At 32.6% G+C, this 18,806-nt stretch overlaps 1 protein-coding gene across 1 annotated transcript; it reads left to right on the top strand.

The window, feature by feature from the left end:
* Nucleotides 1–8,196: 8,196 nt before the first annotated feature.
* LOC122596016 (probable protein disulfide-isomerase A6) lies at nucleotides 8,197–13,628 on the top strand. Its single transcript, XM_043768512.1, has 11 exons — nucleotides 8,197–8,399; nucleotides 8,972–9,056; nucleotides 9,484–9,581; nucleotides 9,771–9,826; nucleotides 10,723–10,840; nucleotides 11,024–11,051; nucleotides 11,482–11,573; nucleotides 11,722–11,878; nucleotides 11,956–12,080; nucleotides 12,764–12,863; nucleotides 13,307–13,628. The coding sequence occupies exons 1-11, from the start codon at nucleotides 8,248–8,250 to the stop codon at nucleotides 13,370–13,372; spliced, it is 1,077 nt and encodes a 358-aa protein (XP_043624447.1). The 5' UTR covers nucleotides 8,197–8,247; the 3' UTR covers nucleotides 13,373–13,628.
* The last annotated feature ends 5,178 nt before the right edge of the window (nucleotides 13,629–18,806 follow it).

The following is an 18,806-nucleotide window of genomic DNA, read 5'->3' as shown; positions in this document are numbered from 1 at the left end:
GTGAAGTTTATGAATTGCGATTATTAAAAATCCATCCCATTTCTCGGTATCTATCGTAACCTAACAAATGTATGTTATATATTTATCATTCAATTTCAATTCTTATCTAATTTTTATATTTACCATCGGCATCTGACTTTTATTTTCATAGATGTGAATCTTTGAATCAATAAATAAATATTGAGATTAAGAAAAAGAGGAAAAATATTTGAATTTTTTAAGTATATGTGTTTTATTTAGGAATTAGAATGATTCTTAGTAGTTTAACATTGAAAACTAGTTGAGGTTTAGTAACTAAATCCTTGTTAATTGGTTGAGTTTAATTTCTCAGCCTCATTATCCAATAATTTTACAACCTCTGTTTACATTATTTAACAACTATTGTACTTTTGCTTTGTCGAAATTTATTTAGCAACCACATGAGTAGCAAATCATTATTATCTCGTTGATTGGTTAATTCGATTTGTTTTGACTCTACCGGTGTCTGCAGCAAGTGTTGAACGTGCATTTTCAGCTATGAAGATTTTGAAGAATAGACTTCGTAATAAAATGGGTGATGAATTTCTTTTGGATAATCTTCTTATTTACATTGAAAAAGAAGTAGCCGAGACTTTTAGCTTAGATTCTATTTTAAATGATTTTAATGACTTGAGGGAACGTAAAATCCAACTACAACCTTCTAAATAGTTGTGTAATTAAAGTTTACTTGTTGTTTAGTTTTGGCCCATCCAAACGATAATTCCTGGCTTCGCCACTGCATATAACGAGCATGGTACCCGCGCAATGCGGCGGCGAGCCGGCGATTTAAAGGGGTTAGTAGAGTTATTTTAATAAATAATAGATTAATGGTGATTTAATTCAGTAAGGGTATTTTGGTCAATTCGCATGTCCCATTTTTATAAACTTTCAACATAGAAGTTATAATTTTTATGATATATAATAAGTATGTAAATACATATACTATTTCCGTGAATGTTCATTTATTCGTTTAATCACCGGGTAAATAGTATAGTGGGGCTAGGCCAGTGCCTAAGTCCCCCAAATTATAATGCTATTAAATTATATTTTATATTAGATTTTTTTAATAATGAAATTTTATAATTGTTCCATAAATTTGAATAGATAGGCTTACTATAAACATAACAAAAACTTAAAAGTTACTAAAACCCAACAATTAATTTTCAGATATTTTGCTTGTTTGTCCTATTATTTGGTTTACTGTCGATTGTTGCTCTATAGTCTAACTGCATAAACTTGATGTAAGTTAAGTAATATTGGAGATCGATAACTAGTCATGTGGTCACATAATATGTTATTGTTTGGCTAAGAATTTCCAATATTGAAAAGCAACGTTGGTTGTAACTGTGAAATAGCTTGATTTCAAATTTACAAATTTGGATATTAATTATTTTACATATGTCATATGGAAAACAAACTAAAGAAATTTTATGTTGGTTGTAGGATTCATGCTACATAAATTGAATCTGAACTTGTTAGAGGAAGTATGAATCGAAAATTGTAAATCATCAAAAAAAAAAAAAAACCTAAAATTAGTCTCGCTGATAACCACAAAAATAATTAAGCCTTTCCTTTCCTTCTTTCAAGAGATATTAACAATCATTCATACACCAAATGAAACGACACGACCCGATTTAAAAGAATTAAGAAAAAAAAATTTTAATCACCCCACTGCGCCGCAGTGGGAACAAAACACAAATCAAATACGAGGATTTTCACTGCGCCACAGCGAGAGGACACATCCCCACTACGCCGCAGTGGGCACCCAGTTCAGGAACCACAAACTTCATCTTAACATTTGATCAAACTTATAACTTTCCAATCTCAAAACCAAACTTCATAATCATCATTTCTGAGATACAAACCAGTATTGACACATTTTCAAACATAGTTACAACATCCATTTGATTTAACGTTCATGAACACAACCATATGGGTTTACCCAAATTGACACTTTTTAAACCAAAATGCAAGTTTTGCAAGATCAAAAGACCTACACATGATCAATTTACAGGAATGTACCAAAACATGACTACCATAACTCCAAATATGATCCAAGAGCCATAAAGATGAGGGATATCTAAGTCTCTAACCAAAAAGTACCATTCTTCCATGAATGGCCAAAATACATTCAAGTCAACTAGCAATCCAAATCAACACTTCAAATCAACTAGAACTAGTTCCTTCTTCTGGAACCACCTATAAAATAGTAAACAACTAAACGGTCAGCGAATGCTTAGTGAATATGCTTGCACACAATCATATAAACGAAGGAGGACAATGCATAAAGGTCTATTGCATATAGACTATGACACCGTCATGTCATATCTATAATACTCACCATTGTGTCAACGCATTACATGGATCCATATAAGCAAATGATTACAATCACAATCAAATTATACAATAACAATGCCCCACATGAGCTATGGCCACCAATTAGGCCTGTAATCAAAGACGACCCCCAATTAGGCACAACGCCAAATCAATTACCATACATGGAATCCACCATCGTATGGTAATTGACCCGACGAATATACAAAGATATGCAAGTATACTCACTTCCTTCGTGACACAACATCTAAATCAAGATAACCGCAAATGCAAAAATTCAAGCTTTCAACCTATCAAAATATCATAATACGCATATAAGGCGATATTCACATTTTGGCTACTCAACCCAGCCTTCAACATTACACTAGCATTCCTAACCCAAACCTTCTTATATTTGTCATTGAGTTGCATTTCATTCAAAAATTTCATTTGACTTGTTTAATTTATCAATTCCACCATCATTCCATTCAACTAGAAAAATCACCATTCTTTCATAATCAAAGTTTCATTATCAACACTCAAATTCTTAATTAAATAATCATGCAACTCAATAACAAACTATCATATACAAGAATTTAGGAGAAAATATATAATAACTCAATTCTAGCAAAAACCCCAAATTGAACCTTTCAAGAACCCTAATTCATAAAAATAAAGATTAGAACTAGGTTAAGGAAATCAATACCTCAAGAATGGGAGATAAAGATTAGGGTTTCTAAATCACAATTTCTTCCTCTTTTCTTCTTCTAAAATTCGGCCACCACCACCACCACCACCACCATACACAAACTCTAAGTTTTCAATTTTGCTTATTAAAGATTATTTAAGACTATTATTATTATTTTTATCCTTGAATTAGAGGAAATTACAATTTGATTTGATAGAAACAAGAAGAAGAAGGTTGAAAATACTTAGTGAAGCATAGAATGGTAATGGAAGTGTGACTAAGGGGGGGGGGGGGAAGAACTTGGCTGGCAACACAAGGAAATGCCACGCCCCTTTTCTAATTTTTGTAGGTATTTTACCCGCTATCTGCTAAAGTTCCAACTAAATTAACCCCATATCCAAAAATAAAATATTAGGAACTTATTTTAATGCCAAAACTACAAAAAGAGTTAATTTATCACCTTAAAATTCTTGAGGTGTTATACCAAATAAACACACTTCTCGTTGAACACTTTAATGAACTATTTATGAATGATCTATATATAATATAAAAGTTAATCTCTTGCATCATGGCTAAAACTTTATATTCTTTCTTAATGATCATTACTCACATATGTCTTTAATTCCATCATGTTATTAGTTCATTCATCCTTGCCAATAATCATTATTTAAATGAGGTTTTATTGTATGTTGCTAGCCAAAAGGTCCGCCTCCAATTTATGGCATCGCCCTTCCACTTTCTCCACCAAATAAACTTCCCACAATGCAATCAAAATCATCATCCAAATGATGGATCCACATTCACACATCATTCATTACGTACGCTTATGGAACAACCTATCACCTCCCTCCCACTATTGTTAAGTGTTAATATATCTTTACAGCTATATTGTTTTATATTATATTTAGAGTGCATATGCTAATGTGATGGTTTGATCAAAGAAAGCACAAGCACTTTTGGTTCTTTGTGATGCCGAAGTTGGGCTTTTAGTTTTCTCAAATACCGACCATTTTTTTGTGTTATCCAGTTCCATGTATATATTCTTTATGATACACTATTTGCATGTGATTTTGACTTTATATGGAGTCAATTTGTGCAATTTATTTGAGGTTTTGGGGTTTGATGTTTGGTGTCTTCAGGGATTTTCTTATGGTTCAACATTAATGTTTTCGATCTCAATGTGGCAGAATTTAATTTGTTTGTGAGTATTTGTTGAATTGAGCCATCTACATCAAAGTTGCAAGTTGAGATGGTTCATAGAGACTATTATATTCTCACACTTTAAAGCAATATAAGCACCTTTAGGGGGCTAGCAATGGAACTTCCACTTTATATCCCACCACTCACTTCTAACCAATCACAACATGTCATCTCAACTCCACCACTCACTCATCACTCGTCCAACTTTCATTGGCATCCGACCAATCACTACATTGTTAATTTTATTTTAAACATAAATAGAACATAAAATCGTCATTGAGACACGGCAAAGGAACGTTGGATTTCATTTCTTCGTCCATATATGGCGGTGCCAGATGGTGGTGTTGGAGTAAGGTTTGACTCGGAAGACTTTCTTTTCAATTTCGAGCTCGACGACTCGTGCCCGCCACCAATTTACGGTTGCTCTTTCCACTTCGGATTATCTTTCACAATGTTCCAAGCCAGAATATGCGTAAACGTCTTCTTGTGTTGTCTCTCAAAATCGTCATTTGCTTTGTTTCGGATATTAATCTCACCACATCCACTTTGCTTCATACGTGTCTGCAAATTTGTAAAATGGTAACTATGTATGAATCAAACATATAGATGGAACGAAATGAAATACAGTAAACATATATGAACTGAAATGGTAACTACATATATATACAAACACATATATATATATATATGATTCGACACATTGCTTTAAAACAGAAAAACAAACATACATATATCACACACTGTTTCGAATTTTAATCCAACAAACATATATATATGACAGTGCATCGAATCGAAATCAACAAACATATATATATCAACAACAAAACCGAATCACATTTGTTTTGTTCACAAACCTATTTCAAAACCTAAGTCGAAATCAACACACAAACACATACCTAAGTCGAATTCAAAACCGAATCAAACACATAACTATTTCAAAACCGAATCAAGCTATATATATGACTATGTCGAATCAAACATATATACAGAAAACCGAATCAAACAAGTTGTTGAAACATACCGCCCCTTGATGGTATCCATTGAATGATTGAATTAACGGATTCATAGCATTCCATTTCGAGTTTAGTTGATCCTTGATGCATAAAGTACCCGGTACAAGTTGTTGAAAGTGTTTAAGAATTCGCTTTCAAAATCCTCCCTTCGTTTGACGATCACAAACATCTTTTTCAACCGAAACTTTAATCCAACACTTCGCTAGTGCCTCTTCTTTTTCTTGAGTCCAAGGCTTCCTATCCAACCTACTTCTTCCTCCCGTAGGGCGCACCTTAGCCACTTCTTCCACTTCCCTTTCTTCCTTTTCCTCTTCCCAATCATCTTGTGTTTTAGGAACGACATCAAGTCCTACAAATTCTTCACCTTCCTCAGCATCGGCGGCGGCCTGTGGGTCGCGTGCATTCCAAAATGGGTCGATTTTCACATTGCCCATTTCGTACGATTTTGGGGGCCCGGGTGAGTGATAAATGTTTGGAGAATCGGGAATCATTCGAGGACGATGAACGGGTTAGGATTCGATCAATTGTCGGCGGGAGGTTTGAGGTGGTGTTTGTTGCCGATAAACGGGTTGGGATGCATGTTGGACTCGACCACGATTGACTGGTTGGGGTTGATGTTGGACTCGACCGTGGCCACCACGGGTTGATCTTACACTGACTTTAGGATTTATTGGATCCATTTGTTGAGTTGTATGTAAATATATGTATGTGAGTTTGAAGTAGGAGATGAAAGATAATGAAAGGAGGTTTGGTTTATAGGAGAAGGAAAAGGGGGCTGTGAAAAAAAAAAATGTAGTCAAAATATTGTTTTCTAGCCGTTATGGGCACCTCGACAAACGCACAAGTGGGTGGTCGACCACGTGGTGTGAACACGAATTTTCACACCACCACGCGTGGTGGACTGTTGGCGGCGGTGTGGAGTGGTGGTGCTGCACCCACCACACATCCATATTGCATCTAATGCCAACCCTCTTATAGTTTTATTATCAAATAATTTTATAATATATATTTCCATTATCCATTGATGATTTCATCTATGACTATAGAGGCAAGAACAAATTGAGCTACAACTTCTGAGAATCAAAGTGAGAAGACTGAGAAATGAAAATGGGTATGTAGTGATTTAGTTTTCTAATTTGTTTGTTAAAGTGTCGAATCGAGGTCAATATATACATTGTATCGCCACACAATCATTGCTCATAGTTTTAGTCATCTGTTATGTAGATACAAATTTGGTAGAAATCTTAAACCATAAAAAAAAATTATTTTATTCCCCGTGGGTCATTCTCGTTTTTGTTGTCAATTATATCCTCTTTTAATGTGTGTCATTGATGTTCCTATTTAGTAGACAAAGTAATCATCTACTATTTATAATTTAACTCTTTAATAAAATCAACGAATTCAATCATGAAAACAACTTCTCTTCACCTCGCCGTCTAACGAACTGGATTTAAGCCCTCGATCATAATAATAATTGAAATATATATACACATACACAAATACTAATACAAAAGAATTAAAGAAACAATAAAGATTTGTAGAGAAAATTTTCTTTTGAAAAGAATTAGTTATATAGGAAATTGTACACTGAAATCACTTATTGGCATTGGCGAATGGTATAATGTATATATATATACTTGATATACTTACCTACAAAGGAATGACAATTTGACGCGGTTGTCACATACGAGTCACAGTTTGAGTCTTCGATTCATTTCATTTATTGATCATTAACGTTTTTGCTTATTCCATTCGACATATATACAATATCTTGAGTTTCATTTTTTTACTTCAGTTAAAAACTTAATTTTTGATCAAATCCTAAATGTTAGTACTTACAAAATGTCATTTTGCATAACAAAATCTATACATGTCATCATCTACAAAAATAAGAACTTTCTCTAGAAAGAGTACATTAAAAAGTTATATGATTTACAAGATAAAACTCCTCAAACTTACGTTTACATTTCAATTGGTCAAAAATTTGGGCTCTTTGGTTTTGTTATAATACATGTAACTTTGACAAAACTCAAAGTAAACAACTACATTGCAAATAAACAATTTGACAGATCTTTATTCTAGATGTATGCTAACTATAACTTTGACAAAACTCAAAGTAAACAATTATTTTAAAATTAAACAATTTGACCGATTCTTATTCTAGACAATGTAAACTATCTTGGTTTATTTATTTTTATATGTTTTCTGTATTAACATATGAATAGTGTTACAACTTTATTTATAACATCTAATAAACAGTTCAAGTCCTTATTGAATTACTTAGATATTCAAGATGCAAAATGATTAGTTTACACTTTATAATTTATATATAATTTTATATTTATATATTTTCCTATTCTTAATAAAAATCTATTTATTTCATCGTAAGGCATTTAACTACTAATTTTAATTGATAAAAATTAACTTTAACTTTTATTTACTAGATTTTGTTAATTCATTTATAATTGTATTATAAAAAACATTTTAGTTTGTTCCTCTGAATATATATAAAGTTTTTAACATGTTATACATAATTATCTTTTCAAAACTTTTATATCAATTTGATAACCATCGCCAAAAACTATCAATAATAATTTTACTATATCTTAGTTTGTTAGTTAGCTATAAGCACATGATTTTATTTATATATTTATAAAAAATAAACCGACCAAAACCAAATTGGTTTAATTAGTTTTGGTTGGTTTGGTTTAAGACACTAATTTGGACGGTTTGGTTTGAAAAAACATTAAACCGTTATTATTAGTTTGGACGAAATTCTTAGTTAAAACCATCCGATCTGGACCATGCACAATCCCTGTATTTTAGTATTATTTAGAAAGAAAGAAAAGAAAAGGATATTGAGGTATTGATTGACTAGTAAAGAAAAGTCAACAAACGGACCCAAAACCTTCACGTACAAGACTTGTTCTTTAACCCACTCTCATTTTATAAAACCCCTCTTTCTTTCTTTCTCTACATACAATCATCCAACCAAAAAAAACACAATAACAAAAAATGTCGAGATTAACGATCTGTTTAACGTTAGCAACCTTAGCAGTGTTTTTCTTAACTTACGCCGTCGCTGACGTCACTGTATTAACAGAAGATAATTTTGAGAAAGAAGTCGGTCAAGATCGCGGCGCTCTCGTTGAGTTCTACGCTCCTTGGTAACGATCTGATTTTATTTTTTTCATTTATTTAATCGATTATATTATCATGTATATATTTGTTTTGTTGTTATAGCTGATTTGATGTAGATCTGAGTTGTTAGGTTGAGATATTGTTGGTCGGTTGGTTTTAAGTGTTTTAAGTTTGAGCTACATATATGCTAAATAGAGGTGGTTAGGTACCTAAGCTTAGTGTGGATTGTGGAACACTCACGTAATGTTTTTTTAGTCCATAAAATTCATGGGGCCCAAACATTTATTCGTTAATGAAAAAATGTAAAACAATTTGTATGTGAGGGGCTCCACACCTAAGCTTGGGTGCCGGACAGCCTTGTATTCACTTTTCCCTTAAAATATACATATATTGTAGATAGATATGGATTATGTGCTGTATAATCGATGAATGTTGAAGTGAAGCTAAACATGTAGTTAGGAACAAACCAGCCAAAAAGTAATCGGAATTAGGCGTAAGAAGATTCCTTTACGAATAGTGTGTGAACGAACGATGTTGAATAAATATGTTTCCGTAAAGTGTTTGGGGAGCTATGTGTATAATTATTATTGTGGCACAGGTGTGGACACTGTAAGAAGCTAGCTCCTGAATATGAAAAACTTGGCGCAAGCTTTAAAAAGTCCAAATCTGTTGTGATCGCAAAGGTATGACAATTTGTTTGATCCTTTTTCTTTAATCCAGTTTTGAATGGAGAACTCGTAGGATCTTTAATTTAGTCGTCACGGTATGTCGGTATAATATATTTGAACCACTCATTGTTGTATTTATATTTCCAAACTTGGATGGGTGTTATGCGTATGGGTTATAGTGACATGCCAAAATGATCAAACTGGGTCTGCTAAGTTGATCCTTATTATGAAAATATTTTGATGTTCGTCTTCCTGAGCTAGCCTGTTGTAATTATTGTTATGAAACTTGTGTTTGTAATGTGATACATGGTACGCTTAGTTAAATTTACGATTTCAGTGGCAACTGGGAAGAGATGGTTTTTGTTGTTTGTTAATTAATATCCTCTTTCCTCCTTATGTTTTTGAGAAATTTATGTATCTTTACTGTCTTTGCTGTTGGCAGGTTGACTGTGATGACCATAAGAGTGTTTGTAGCAAATACGGGGTTTCTGGTTACCCCACCATCCAATGGTTTCCCAAGGGATCTTTGGAACCTAAAAAGTAGGTGTAATGCTATCTTCTATTTTCTTGTCGATATCCGTCTATATTCTTCAGAAATATCTCATTTAGCATTGTATTCTTCATTTACTTTATGCATTAGTTATTATATTGAGGTCTTTTCTCCTTCAATTCTTCTATTATCATTTGTTGTTGCTAAAGCAAGCATCCATTTGTTAACTCTTCCTTTAGGTATGAAGGCGCTCGCACTGCTGAAGCACTTATCGAGTTTGTAAATCAAGAAGGAGGTAATTGTCAACATCACTATTTCTTTATTGATTATTTTCATGTTTCTATTATATGTACATTGTACACCTTACTACTGAACCTTCTCAGATTATTAATTAAGGTTGCCATTTCTTTATGATCTTTCTTTCTAATGCAAGAAAGACTAATAACTGTTCCACAAGGAGATCCATAAGTGTCATTTTCATGCAATGAATGTAATCACATATACAGACTTATAAATGTTATTGAAAATATTATCATACTAAAGGATATGAACAGTGGGTCAAGAATGTCATACCAAGAGTGTAAGGGACCACATAGTGATCTTAACGTTCGCATGTATGGGAGCAAGTAGTCTCAACTCAGGACGATCCTGTGTTTAGTTGAGCATGATAAAGAACGTGAGCTGGAGTTTCTTGACATGCATGCTCTTTGCTAGTCAGTGTTTCTTCATGACAGCAGGATACGTCTCAAGGAAAACCCTTTAGTTCTTTACAGCAGGATACGTCTCAAGGAAAACCCTTTAGTTCTTTCTGGTGGAAGAAACATCATTTTATAGCATTTCATGAGGGAATAAAAAGAAAGGAACTATAGAAAGAAAAGGAAAAGAGATTGTAACTCAGATATACACTAACATAAGTTATAAATAGGTGAATTTGGAGAGTATACAGAAAAATCTTGGCATAGACCTTAGGGGAATGGTAAGAGAAAAAGTAGCTACTATAGTAGACGGACATGGCTTAGAGCTTAAACTATATAATAAAATTGCTCATTTATGCGTCTCTCTACACCTTATCCTTTTTAGTATGTTAAAATAAACCTGTGAGATTCTCATTTATACCTTTTTTTTTGTCTTAATACTACAAATGAGGGTTATTTGTTGTGTTTAATATTTCCTATTTTGTTTCATTTTCAGGTACCAATGTAAAGATAGCTTCAGTTCCCTCAAGTGTTGTGGTGCTAAATTCTGACAACTTCGAGGAAATTGTATTGAATAGCAAAAAGGATGTATTGGTCGAGTTTTATGCACCATGGTTAGTCATGTTTGATTTTGTTATAGCTTTCACATTCTCATAATTCTCTTTTATTCCTCAATAAAATAATGAGATAAAAGCTCGACCATCAGCCAAGGTGTAAAAGGCCTTCAGTGTCATCCTGGCAATTAATTCAATGTTCGATGTTTTTTGCATCTTATATGATCTTTTCTCCTATTGCAGGTGTGGTCATTGCAAGAGCCTTGCTCCTGTATGTATCTAAGTATCTAAGCTCTTACTTTATTTGTGCCGACAAGAGGTGGCAAAATAGTGGGTTGAATATATGGTGTTACAACGGGTTGGGTTTACTGACAAACAATTCTTGTACTTGTTTAATTTTTTCATAAACTTATATTATATTATAATGTACTAATTGTATTCACCAAATAAGATACTGCAATAGCTATCAGAGTTTTTGTTTTTAAGTAAGTTAACCTGCAATAAATATATACAAAATAATACTTTCAGACGAATTTGGATCCCCATTTGACTTTCTCTTTGTAACAATTGTAATTAATTACTTTGAAATAAAATATAACTGAAGTCAATCCTAAGTATATGCGTTGAAATTGCTACCTTTAGTGCTGTCTGGACCCTAATGGTACAAATGCAATATGCTAATTTTCTCTTTTTCATCGCAGACTTATGAAACTCTTGCATCAGCATTCAAAAATGAGGAAGATGTAGTTATTGCCAATCTTGATGCTGACAATTACAAGAATTTTGCCGAAAAGTAAGGAACAAAGATAAACATGGTTTTTGGTAGAAAGAAAATTTATGCTCTATGAGCAAGAACTAAAAGCGAAAGGATGATGATTAATTGTGGTTTCGGTATTTCCATAAAATTATCTTTTATTTATTTATAAGATTGGCTTCTGTAGGTATGGTGTCAGTGGTTATCCAACTATTAAGTTCTTCCCCAAGAACAACAAAGATGGAGAAGACTACGATGGAGGACGTGATCTAGATAGTTTTGTGACCTTCATTAACGAAAAGTGTGGTACTAGCCGAGATGGAAAAGGGCAGCTTACCTCCAATGTCAGTGCCTAATCTAGTAGTTGAGTTTTGTAGCGATTTATGCATTATCCATCTAACAACTTTTTCTTTCAATGTAGGCTGGTCTAATTGCAGAGTTGGAGGGCTTAGTGAAAGAGTTTGTTACTGCTGGTAGTGATGAAAAGAAAGCAGTATATGCTAAGATTGAGGAGGAAGTTGGAAAGCTCACGGGTTCTGCTGCAAGGTATCTTTTTATCCAGCTTCTCGTATACATTGTTTTGATTATTATGTATATATTAGGGAATGCTAAGAAATGTAATGAGTATTCCATTACTATTAATGTTCGTTGGTTAAATTAGTTTATTTTACAAACATATAAAATATATAGAATTTTATTAAATAAGTGTAAAAATAACTATTTATTAGAAGTTCTAATTATATTTATATATCGATTTATCAATTATACATAGTATATTTATAATTATAATAATATATAAATTAATATAACTAGTACACAGATTTATTTACTGTTATGCATTTGTTTACGTGCTGGAATGATATATACAATGTATATATATTACAAATTATGGCACATGGATAATATTGTTTTTTTAAAACCATATTAGGTGTAGTTACTAGTTTGAGAATGAAAATCACGGCAAAGTGGGAGTAACATTGTTTCCTGGGTAATGATAGTTATTACCCCCAAGTTAGTCTATAATGATCCATTACCCACTTATAGTATTCATTAACCACTTTTTTTCTAACCAAGCACAATTATTCATTATATTACTCATTCCTTACCCCTAAATACCCCCAACCAAGCACCCCCTTAAGTAGTTTCTTAAACATAATTGTGTAATATTATGCGTATTTTTTGGTAATATGCCATCACATTTGACACTTGGGTTTCATTATGCATCTCAGATACGGCAAGATATATGTGAAAATTGCCAAGAGTAGTCTGAGCAAAGGCAATGATTATGCGAAGAATGAGATTCAACGTCTAGAGCGTATTCTTGCCAAGGTACAAGTCAATTAATCACTGGTCAATTATTCACTTTGTTATTTATACATTTTATTCAGGGAGTGTGGGTTAGGAAATTGGTAAACTTGCTCAGGGTAATCCAAAAACACTTCATTATAAAAAATTCTAGCTTTTACTGGAATTTACCTTGTTGTCATCTATAAAGTAGCGCTCCCTGTCGACCTGTCGTTGACGACATAATATGTTGCGATTCTAAGTTGAAAAATCTGTGGAATTCATAAGTAATGCATCTTGTCATAGCAATCAGTAGCTGCAACTGTAACAGTTGTAAAAATCGTATTTCCACCATCATTGTTTTTAGAGCAAATGTGTTGATACCTATTTTAAATCTAGGACTTCCAACATCAGCTTTACAGCGTAACTCCAACTTAACTTCAAATGGGAATAAAAATCTGATTGTGTGTTTTGTGTCTACTTTGCAGTCTATAAGTCCTTTGAAGGCCGATGAGTTCACCCTCAAGAAAAACATCTTGTCTGCTTTTGCCTGATAACTGATAGAAACCAGGGGTAACTACGTGTTTACAGTGATGTTTGATTTCCTCTTGTTGTAGTCTTCCAAGCTCCGACACAGCTTGGATATGCACCATCTTTGCATGCTGAGTTTACTTTCTTTTTCACATGTGAAACATGCTAACTTTGGGGAGGGAATGTCTATTCTGTAGTAGCGCCAGTAACATTAGATTTAAACTTTCATAGTTACATCTATTACTTTTGGATCTTACAGAAAACATACTTTTGTTGCTATTTTGAGGAGTGTTCATTGTATTGTGCCGTTTAAATTTGTCGCAATTTTTTACTTATACACAGTGAAGTAATCGAAATGGTTACTACCAGTGCAGTAATGCTGATATGATCATATCTGGGTGTGTAACGTGTATTCACGAACATGTTTCTGCTGTTGGTCACATCAATGGTAATCACCTTTTTGAATGATCAAGACAACAATGATACATGCTACTCTAGTGAAAATGTTAGATGCGTGTTGAGAGTAATATAGGCGGTAGTGGTTGTGGTGTTAGTACGTGTGCATGTGCTAAAACCATGATGGCAGAATACCATGATGCTCGTTAAACTTCATCAAGGGACCATAATTATGCACCAATATCGGCAAGAATCCTACCTTCCATGCTTAGTACATATTGTTCTAACAAGATGATACGAGTTTGAGTCAGTTCTTCTCTAATAAGCCTCTATTATTTCCGTCTCTTATAAGCCCTTCTATTATTTTCGCCGAGTCCGAGTATATTACAATATGGCATAAAAGATAGTGAGAAAATCATTTCAAATTTAATTTAATTTCACTTTACACTATAACGATATTATGTAACGGGGTGATGTCTGATAACTATTAAGTCTTTAATTTATATATAAGTTATAAATAATTACCTAACTATATATTTAGCAACGGACTGGAAAGTTAATGCTAAATGGTATACCATATTTCAATAAGTCCATATGATTTTATGCACGACATATCCAGTTGTCCAACAACCTAGTTTTTTTTTTCTTTTCTTCACTTGCTTTAAACCAACAATATCAACCAACATTTACAATTAACACATCATTGTTTTTAAAAGGCAGAAATATGTATAATTTGTTGTCGTTTTCTATGCTTTTAAAAGTCGTAATAGGGATTTCAGTCAAATTTATAAGGTACGAAAGCCACATATGAGCTAAGCAAATTCCAAACATAAAAAATGACATGGTTAATCTACCTTAATCACAAGATAATAATGACGCTATACCAATAGTTTCCCAAAGAGTCAGTCACATCACATGATCAAAGCTTGAACTATTTCAAAAGGGCACAGGGTAACACCATCAGACAAAAGTCAACCCGACCAAGGCATTTGCGGCAACGTCGCCGCTAATACTCTGACACTGACAGGGGGCCGCTATTTTCTCTGCCAGATTAACCATTACGGATATGGGGGCCCGCAGTATTAGCGGTGACGTCGCCGCTAATACTTCCTGGTCAGGGTTTGATTTTTTTAGCTTGGTGGGCTTACGCTCCTCGTTCAAAAGATAGTGACAATATAGGAGAACCATGATTATCTTGCTTCTTGTGAGCACAACAAATAAAAGAATCAGGAGTAGTTTAAGATGTGATATTTCTAACGACATTAATTCTATGTTTCAAAGAAGAAGAAGATAATGTGGTTTGAGAATTACTAATCTTGTTTTATATATAGCCGGTTTCGAATGTCAGATGCATGACATCTATATGTGATGAAAGTTGACATGAAATCAAGATACACTACACAAAATCACAAATTATTTAAGAATAATATGTTAGATTGTACTTATAAAAAATTAACGAATAGCTATTCATCTTGTTCTTATTATGTTATTAGTCAAATAGTTTGTTGGTGATTTTAATGTTATCAGCTGTTTTGTATAATTGTGGTTTACTTGAGACAAACGGATTTCAGGTTAAACTTAAGAGTTTTGTTGCACGCATCCATTAAGGTTGCAATTAAGGTGCGTTAAATAATTGTACACTTAGCATAAAATTTAAATGGTGAATTTTTGATATAAAATGTACAAGTTTTTTATGCAAGCCTTAAAGGCTGCATTTAGCATTTTCCTAAACTTAAATATGAGTTACGAGAGTGAGAGGTCAATACTCGTATAAACTATCTAGATTTACCAACCTTTCACAGAGACACACCTATTTCAAAGGAAAATGATAATCGTACCACATAAGTTGATTAAGCTACCACAACTTTACATTAACTGTTTGTATAATATGTTATAATACTTAGGTAAATTAATAAACTTATGTGGTATGATTATCGGTTCCATTTGCAGAGGGGATGCAAGTATGGGGATGCAAGTATGCATCCATCTATTTGCACCTATTTGCCAAAAAGTGTTAAATTTCATATTATAAAAAGTATGACCTTTCATGTATTATATAACATGATTCTTGTCTCAAAGATATGTGTAATGTTTTATGCATATACTCTCTGTTTTTATTCTAAATTTAATTGCCTATATTAAAGTGATCACTTTTGACTTATTCCATTTAAAGATTTTGTGTAACTCTTAAGAAGGTGACATATATACTGAGCTGAAATACTTTATTGCGAAAGTTTTTACATGATTCAGAATTGTTTCTATTTTTCCCATACCCTATTCACCAACCCATTTTGTTTGCCAGTTTCATGTTCAGATTTTCCTTTAACCTTATGCTATTTGGTCACTTACCTGAATCATCAATTATTATAACTATAATAATTTAGAGGCATCTTTTTGTTCCTTTTCACCCTTTGGAAGTTTGTCCTACATTTGTTGTTTACATACGAAAAAAACGACGTGCATTTAATTTTAACTTAATAAACGAAAATAGTTATATAGTGGAAACGGCTATCTATACACATCACCTGTTTCAGAAACACATCCGAAATGCCCCGTTTTATGCAAAACGGCGCGTTTATCGCCCCGTTTTATATAAAACGTTGCGTTTGACCGGTGTGTAGATAATAAAAGCTATAAGAAAAATTACACGTGGTCTCACACACATGTCAGTCATTCCCCCGTTTTAGGTATCGTTTAACCTAATACGTAGCGTTTTATGTAAAACGGTACATAAAACGGGGGAATGACTGACATGTGCGTCAGACCACGTGTAATTCTCCTTATAGCTTTTACTATCTATAGACTAGCTAAACGCGGCGTTTTATATAAAACGGGATGATAAACGCTTCATTTTACATAAAACGGGGCGTTTCATATGTGTTTTTATGAACCGTTGACGGTGTATCTATAGTAGCACTCTATATAGTAGCATAATATCCGTAATTAATATAAATATAAATATAAATATATTTATATTTATATTTATAAGAAAATAACACTTTATTTTGTGTTGAAAAATATGTAATATTTTCACATAGCACCCCTTAAAATATTTTCACTTACACTACCCTTAACATTAATGCTAAAATTACACTTTAATCATTTATCTTTTTTAATATCTCCATTAACCATTTATATTAATTACGTTTATATCAATTATCAACACCACTCAACACCTCATCTACCACCAACAGTCGCCTCCACCACTACATCGTCGTCGCCACAACCACCGCTCTATAACGCGGGTAACAATATGACAATACAAATACAAATATACTTTATATATCTTCGTGACTTCATTTATTTCTATGATATTTTTATACTTTTAAAGCGGATTTCAAGTTTGATATAAGAGAGTCGAAGATATCGTAATGTGTAATATGGCATCATTTATAATATTTTCAAGAACTAATAAATAGATTCACACAAATTTCACACGGATTTACAAAGTGTTCATCATAGAACTTGAACTCACAACCAATAAGTTAATCAGTCATCAAGCTTATCGATCACACGAGCTAAAGCTTAAAGTAGTCTTCTTTTACAATGTAATACTCGGAAAACCATCTTCTTCTTTTTTAAATTACAAAAGTTATAATCTAGCTAACAAAAATTCTATATGAACTTAACTTAAAATTAAGTTGATTGACAGTATAACTAGATGTTTTATAAGAAAAGTAAAATAATTTTATTAATATAAAATAAAGAAATAAATTAATTAATGATTAAACTATGAAGAGTATATTAGATATTTTGTGTCTTGAATTTTTTTTAAAAAAAAAATAAAACCTTGAATATCTTGTAAAATTTTCTTTATGTTGAACTGCATAAAATTTGTTAAATATATGTCTTTTACAAGATACCGAAGAAAGAAGCGTAAGATCAAATCATAGGGGTTGACATGTCACAACGACCAACAAAAACTAAGTTTATTACAGTGACATAACCATAAAATTATGACCTTTGGATTGAAAAATGGTCGTGCTGCTATCACATTCCATTGAAATGATTATTTTTAGTCCCGATTTTCAAATACTCCACCACCAAACCGAAATAATCCATTGACTCAACAAATCTTTTAGGAGTGTTGTTAATTTAAACTGTGTTAGTGTTGAATGCTTGACTCAACAAATTGTCAATTTAAAATTGGTAACGAAGATGGATTTATATTTTTGTTGCCATTTCGAATCTCTATTCTAAATATTCCAAGACGTTACCACAATATAATTTTGAACCTGAGTAACTGCTATCATGAGAGGTCGTTCTTTTCCCGTGTCATTGGGATTAATTTCATTCCTAATTTTTAGTAGTTGTGGTTAATTTATGTGTTCTTCTTAGTAATAGTTTCCTTTTGGTTATTACAGTGACATAACCATAAAATTATGACCTTTGGATTGAAAAATGGTCGTGCTGCTATCACATTCCATTGAAATGATTATTTTTAGTCCCGATTTTCAAATACTCCACCACCAAACCGAAATAATCCATTGACTCAACAAATCTTTTAGGAGTGTTGTTAATTTAAACTGTGTTAGTGTTGAATGCTTGACTCAACAAATTGTCAATTTAAAATTGGTAACGAAGATGGATTTATATTTTTGTTGCCATTTCGAATCTCTATTCTAAATATTCCAAGACGTTACCACAATATAATTTTGAACCTGAGTAACTGCTATCATGAGAGGTCGTTCTTTTCCCGTGTCATTGGGATTAATTTCATTCCTAATTTTTAGTAGTTGTGGTTAATTTATGTGTTCTTCTTAGTAATAGTTTCCTTAGAGTCCTGTTCTTGTATTTTGTTTAGGATTAGATTGTATGCTTCTTGTCTCGGCTAGTTTCCTGCTAACAATTTTAATAAAGTTTTAATGGCAATGTTGAAAAAACATCGACAATTTAGACCATTTGATATTATTAGTAATTGGCTAGACGACTCAATATTTTCTTTTGTATCTCTAAATGTAAAAAGTAAATAAAATCTTGTGTTGTTTATAGAAATGTGTTGAAGATATCTATTTATTTACTTCTTCTTTTCAATACAAATATTGTAAAACAAACTTAAGA

Source organism: Erigeron canadensis, chromosome 4, assembly GCF_010389155.1.
Source record: "Erigeron canadensis isolate Cc75 chromosome 4, C_canadensis_v1, whole genome shotgun sequence".
Classification (NCBI taxonomy): domain Eukaryota; kingdom Viridiplantae; phylum Streptophyta; class Magnoliopsida; order Asterales; family Asteraceae; genus Erigeron; species Erigeron canadensis.
This window is presented reverse-complemented; position numbering and strand designations above follow the sequence as displayed.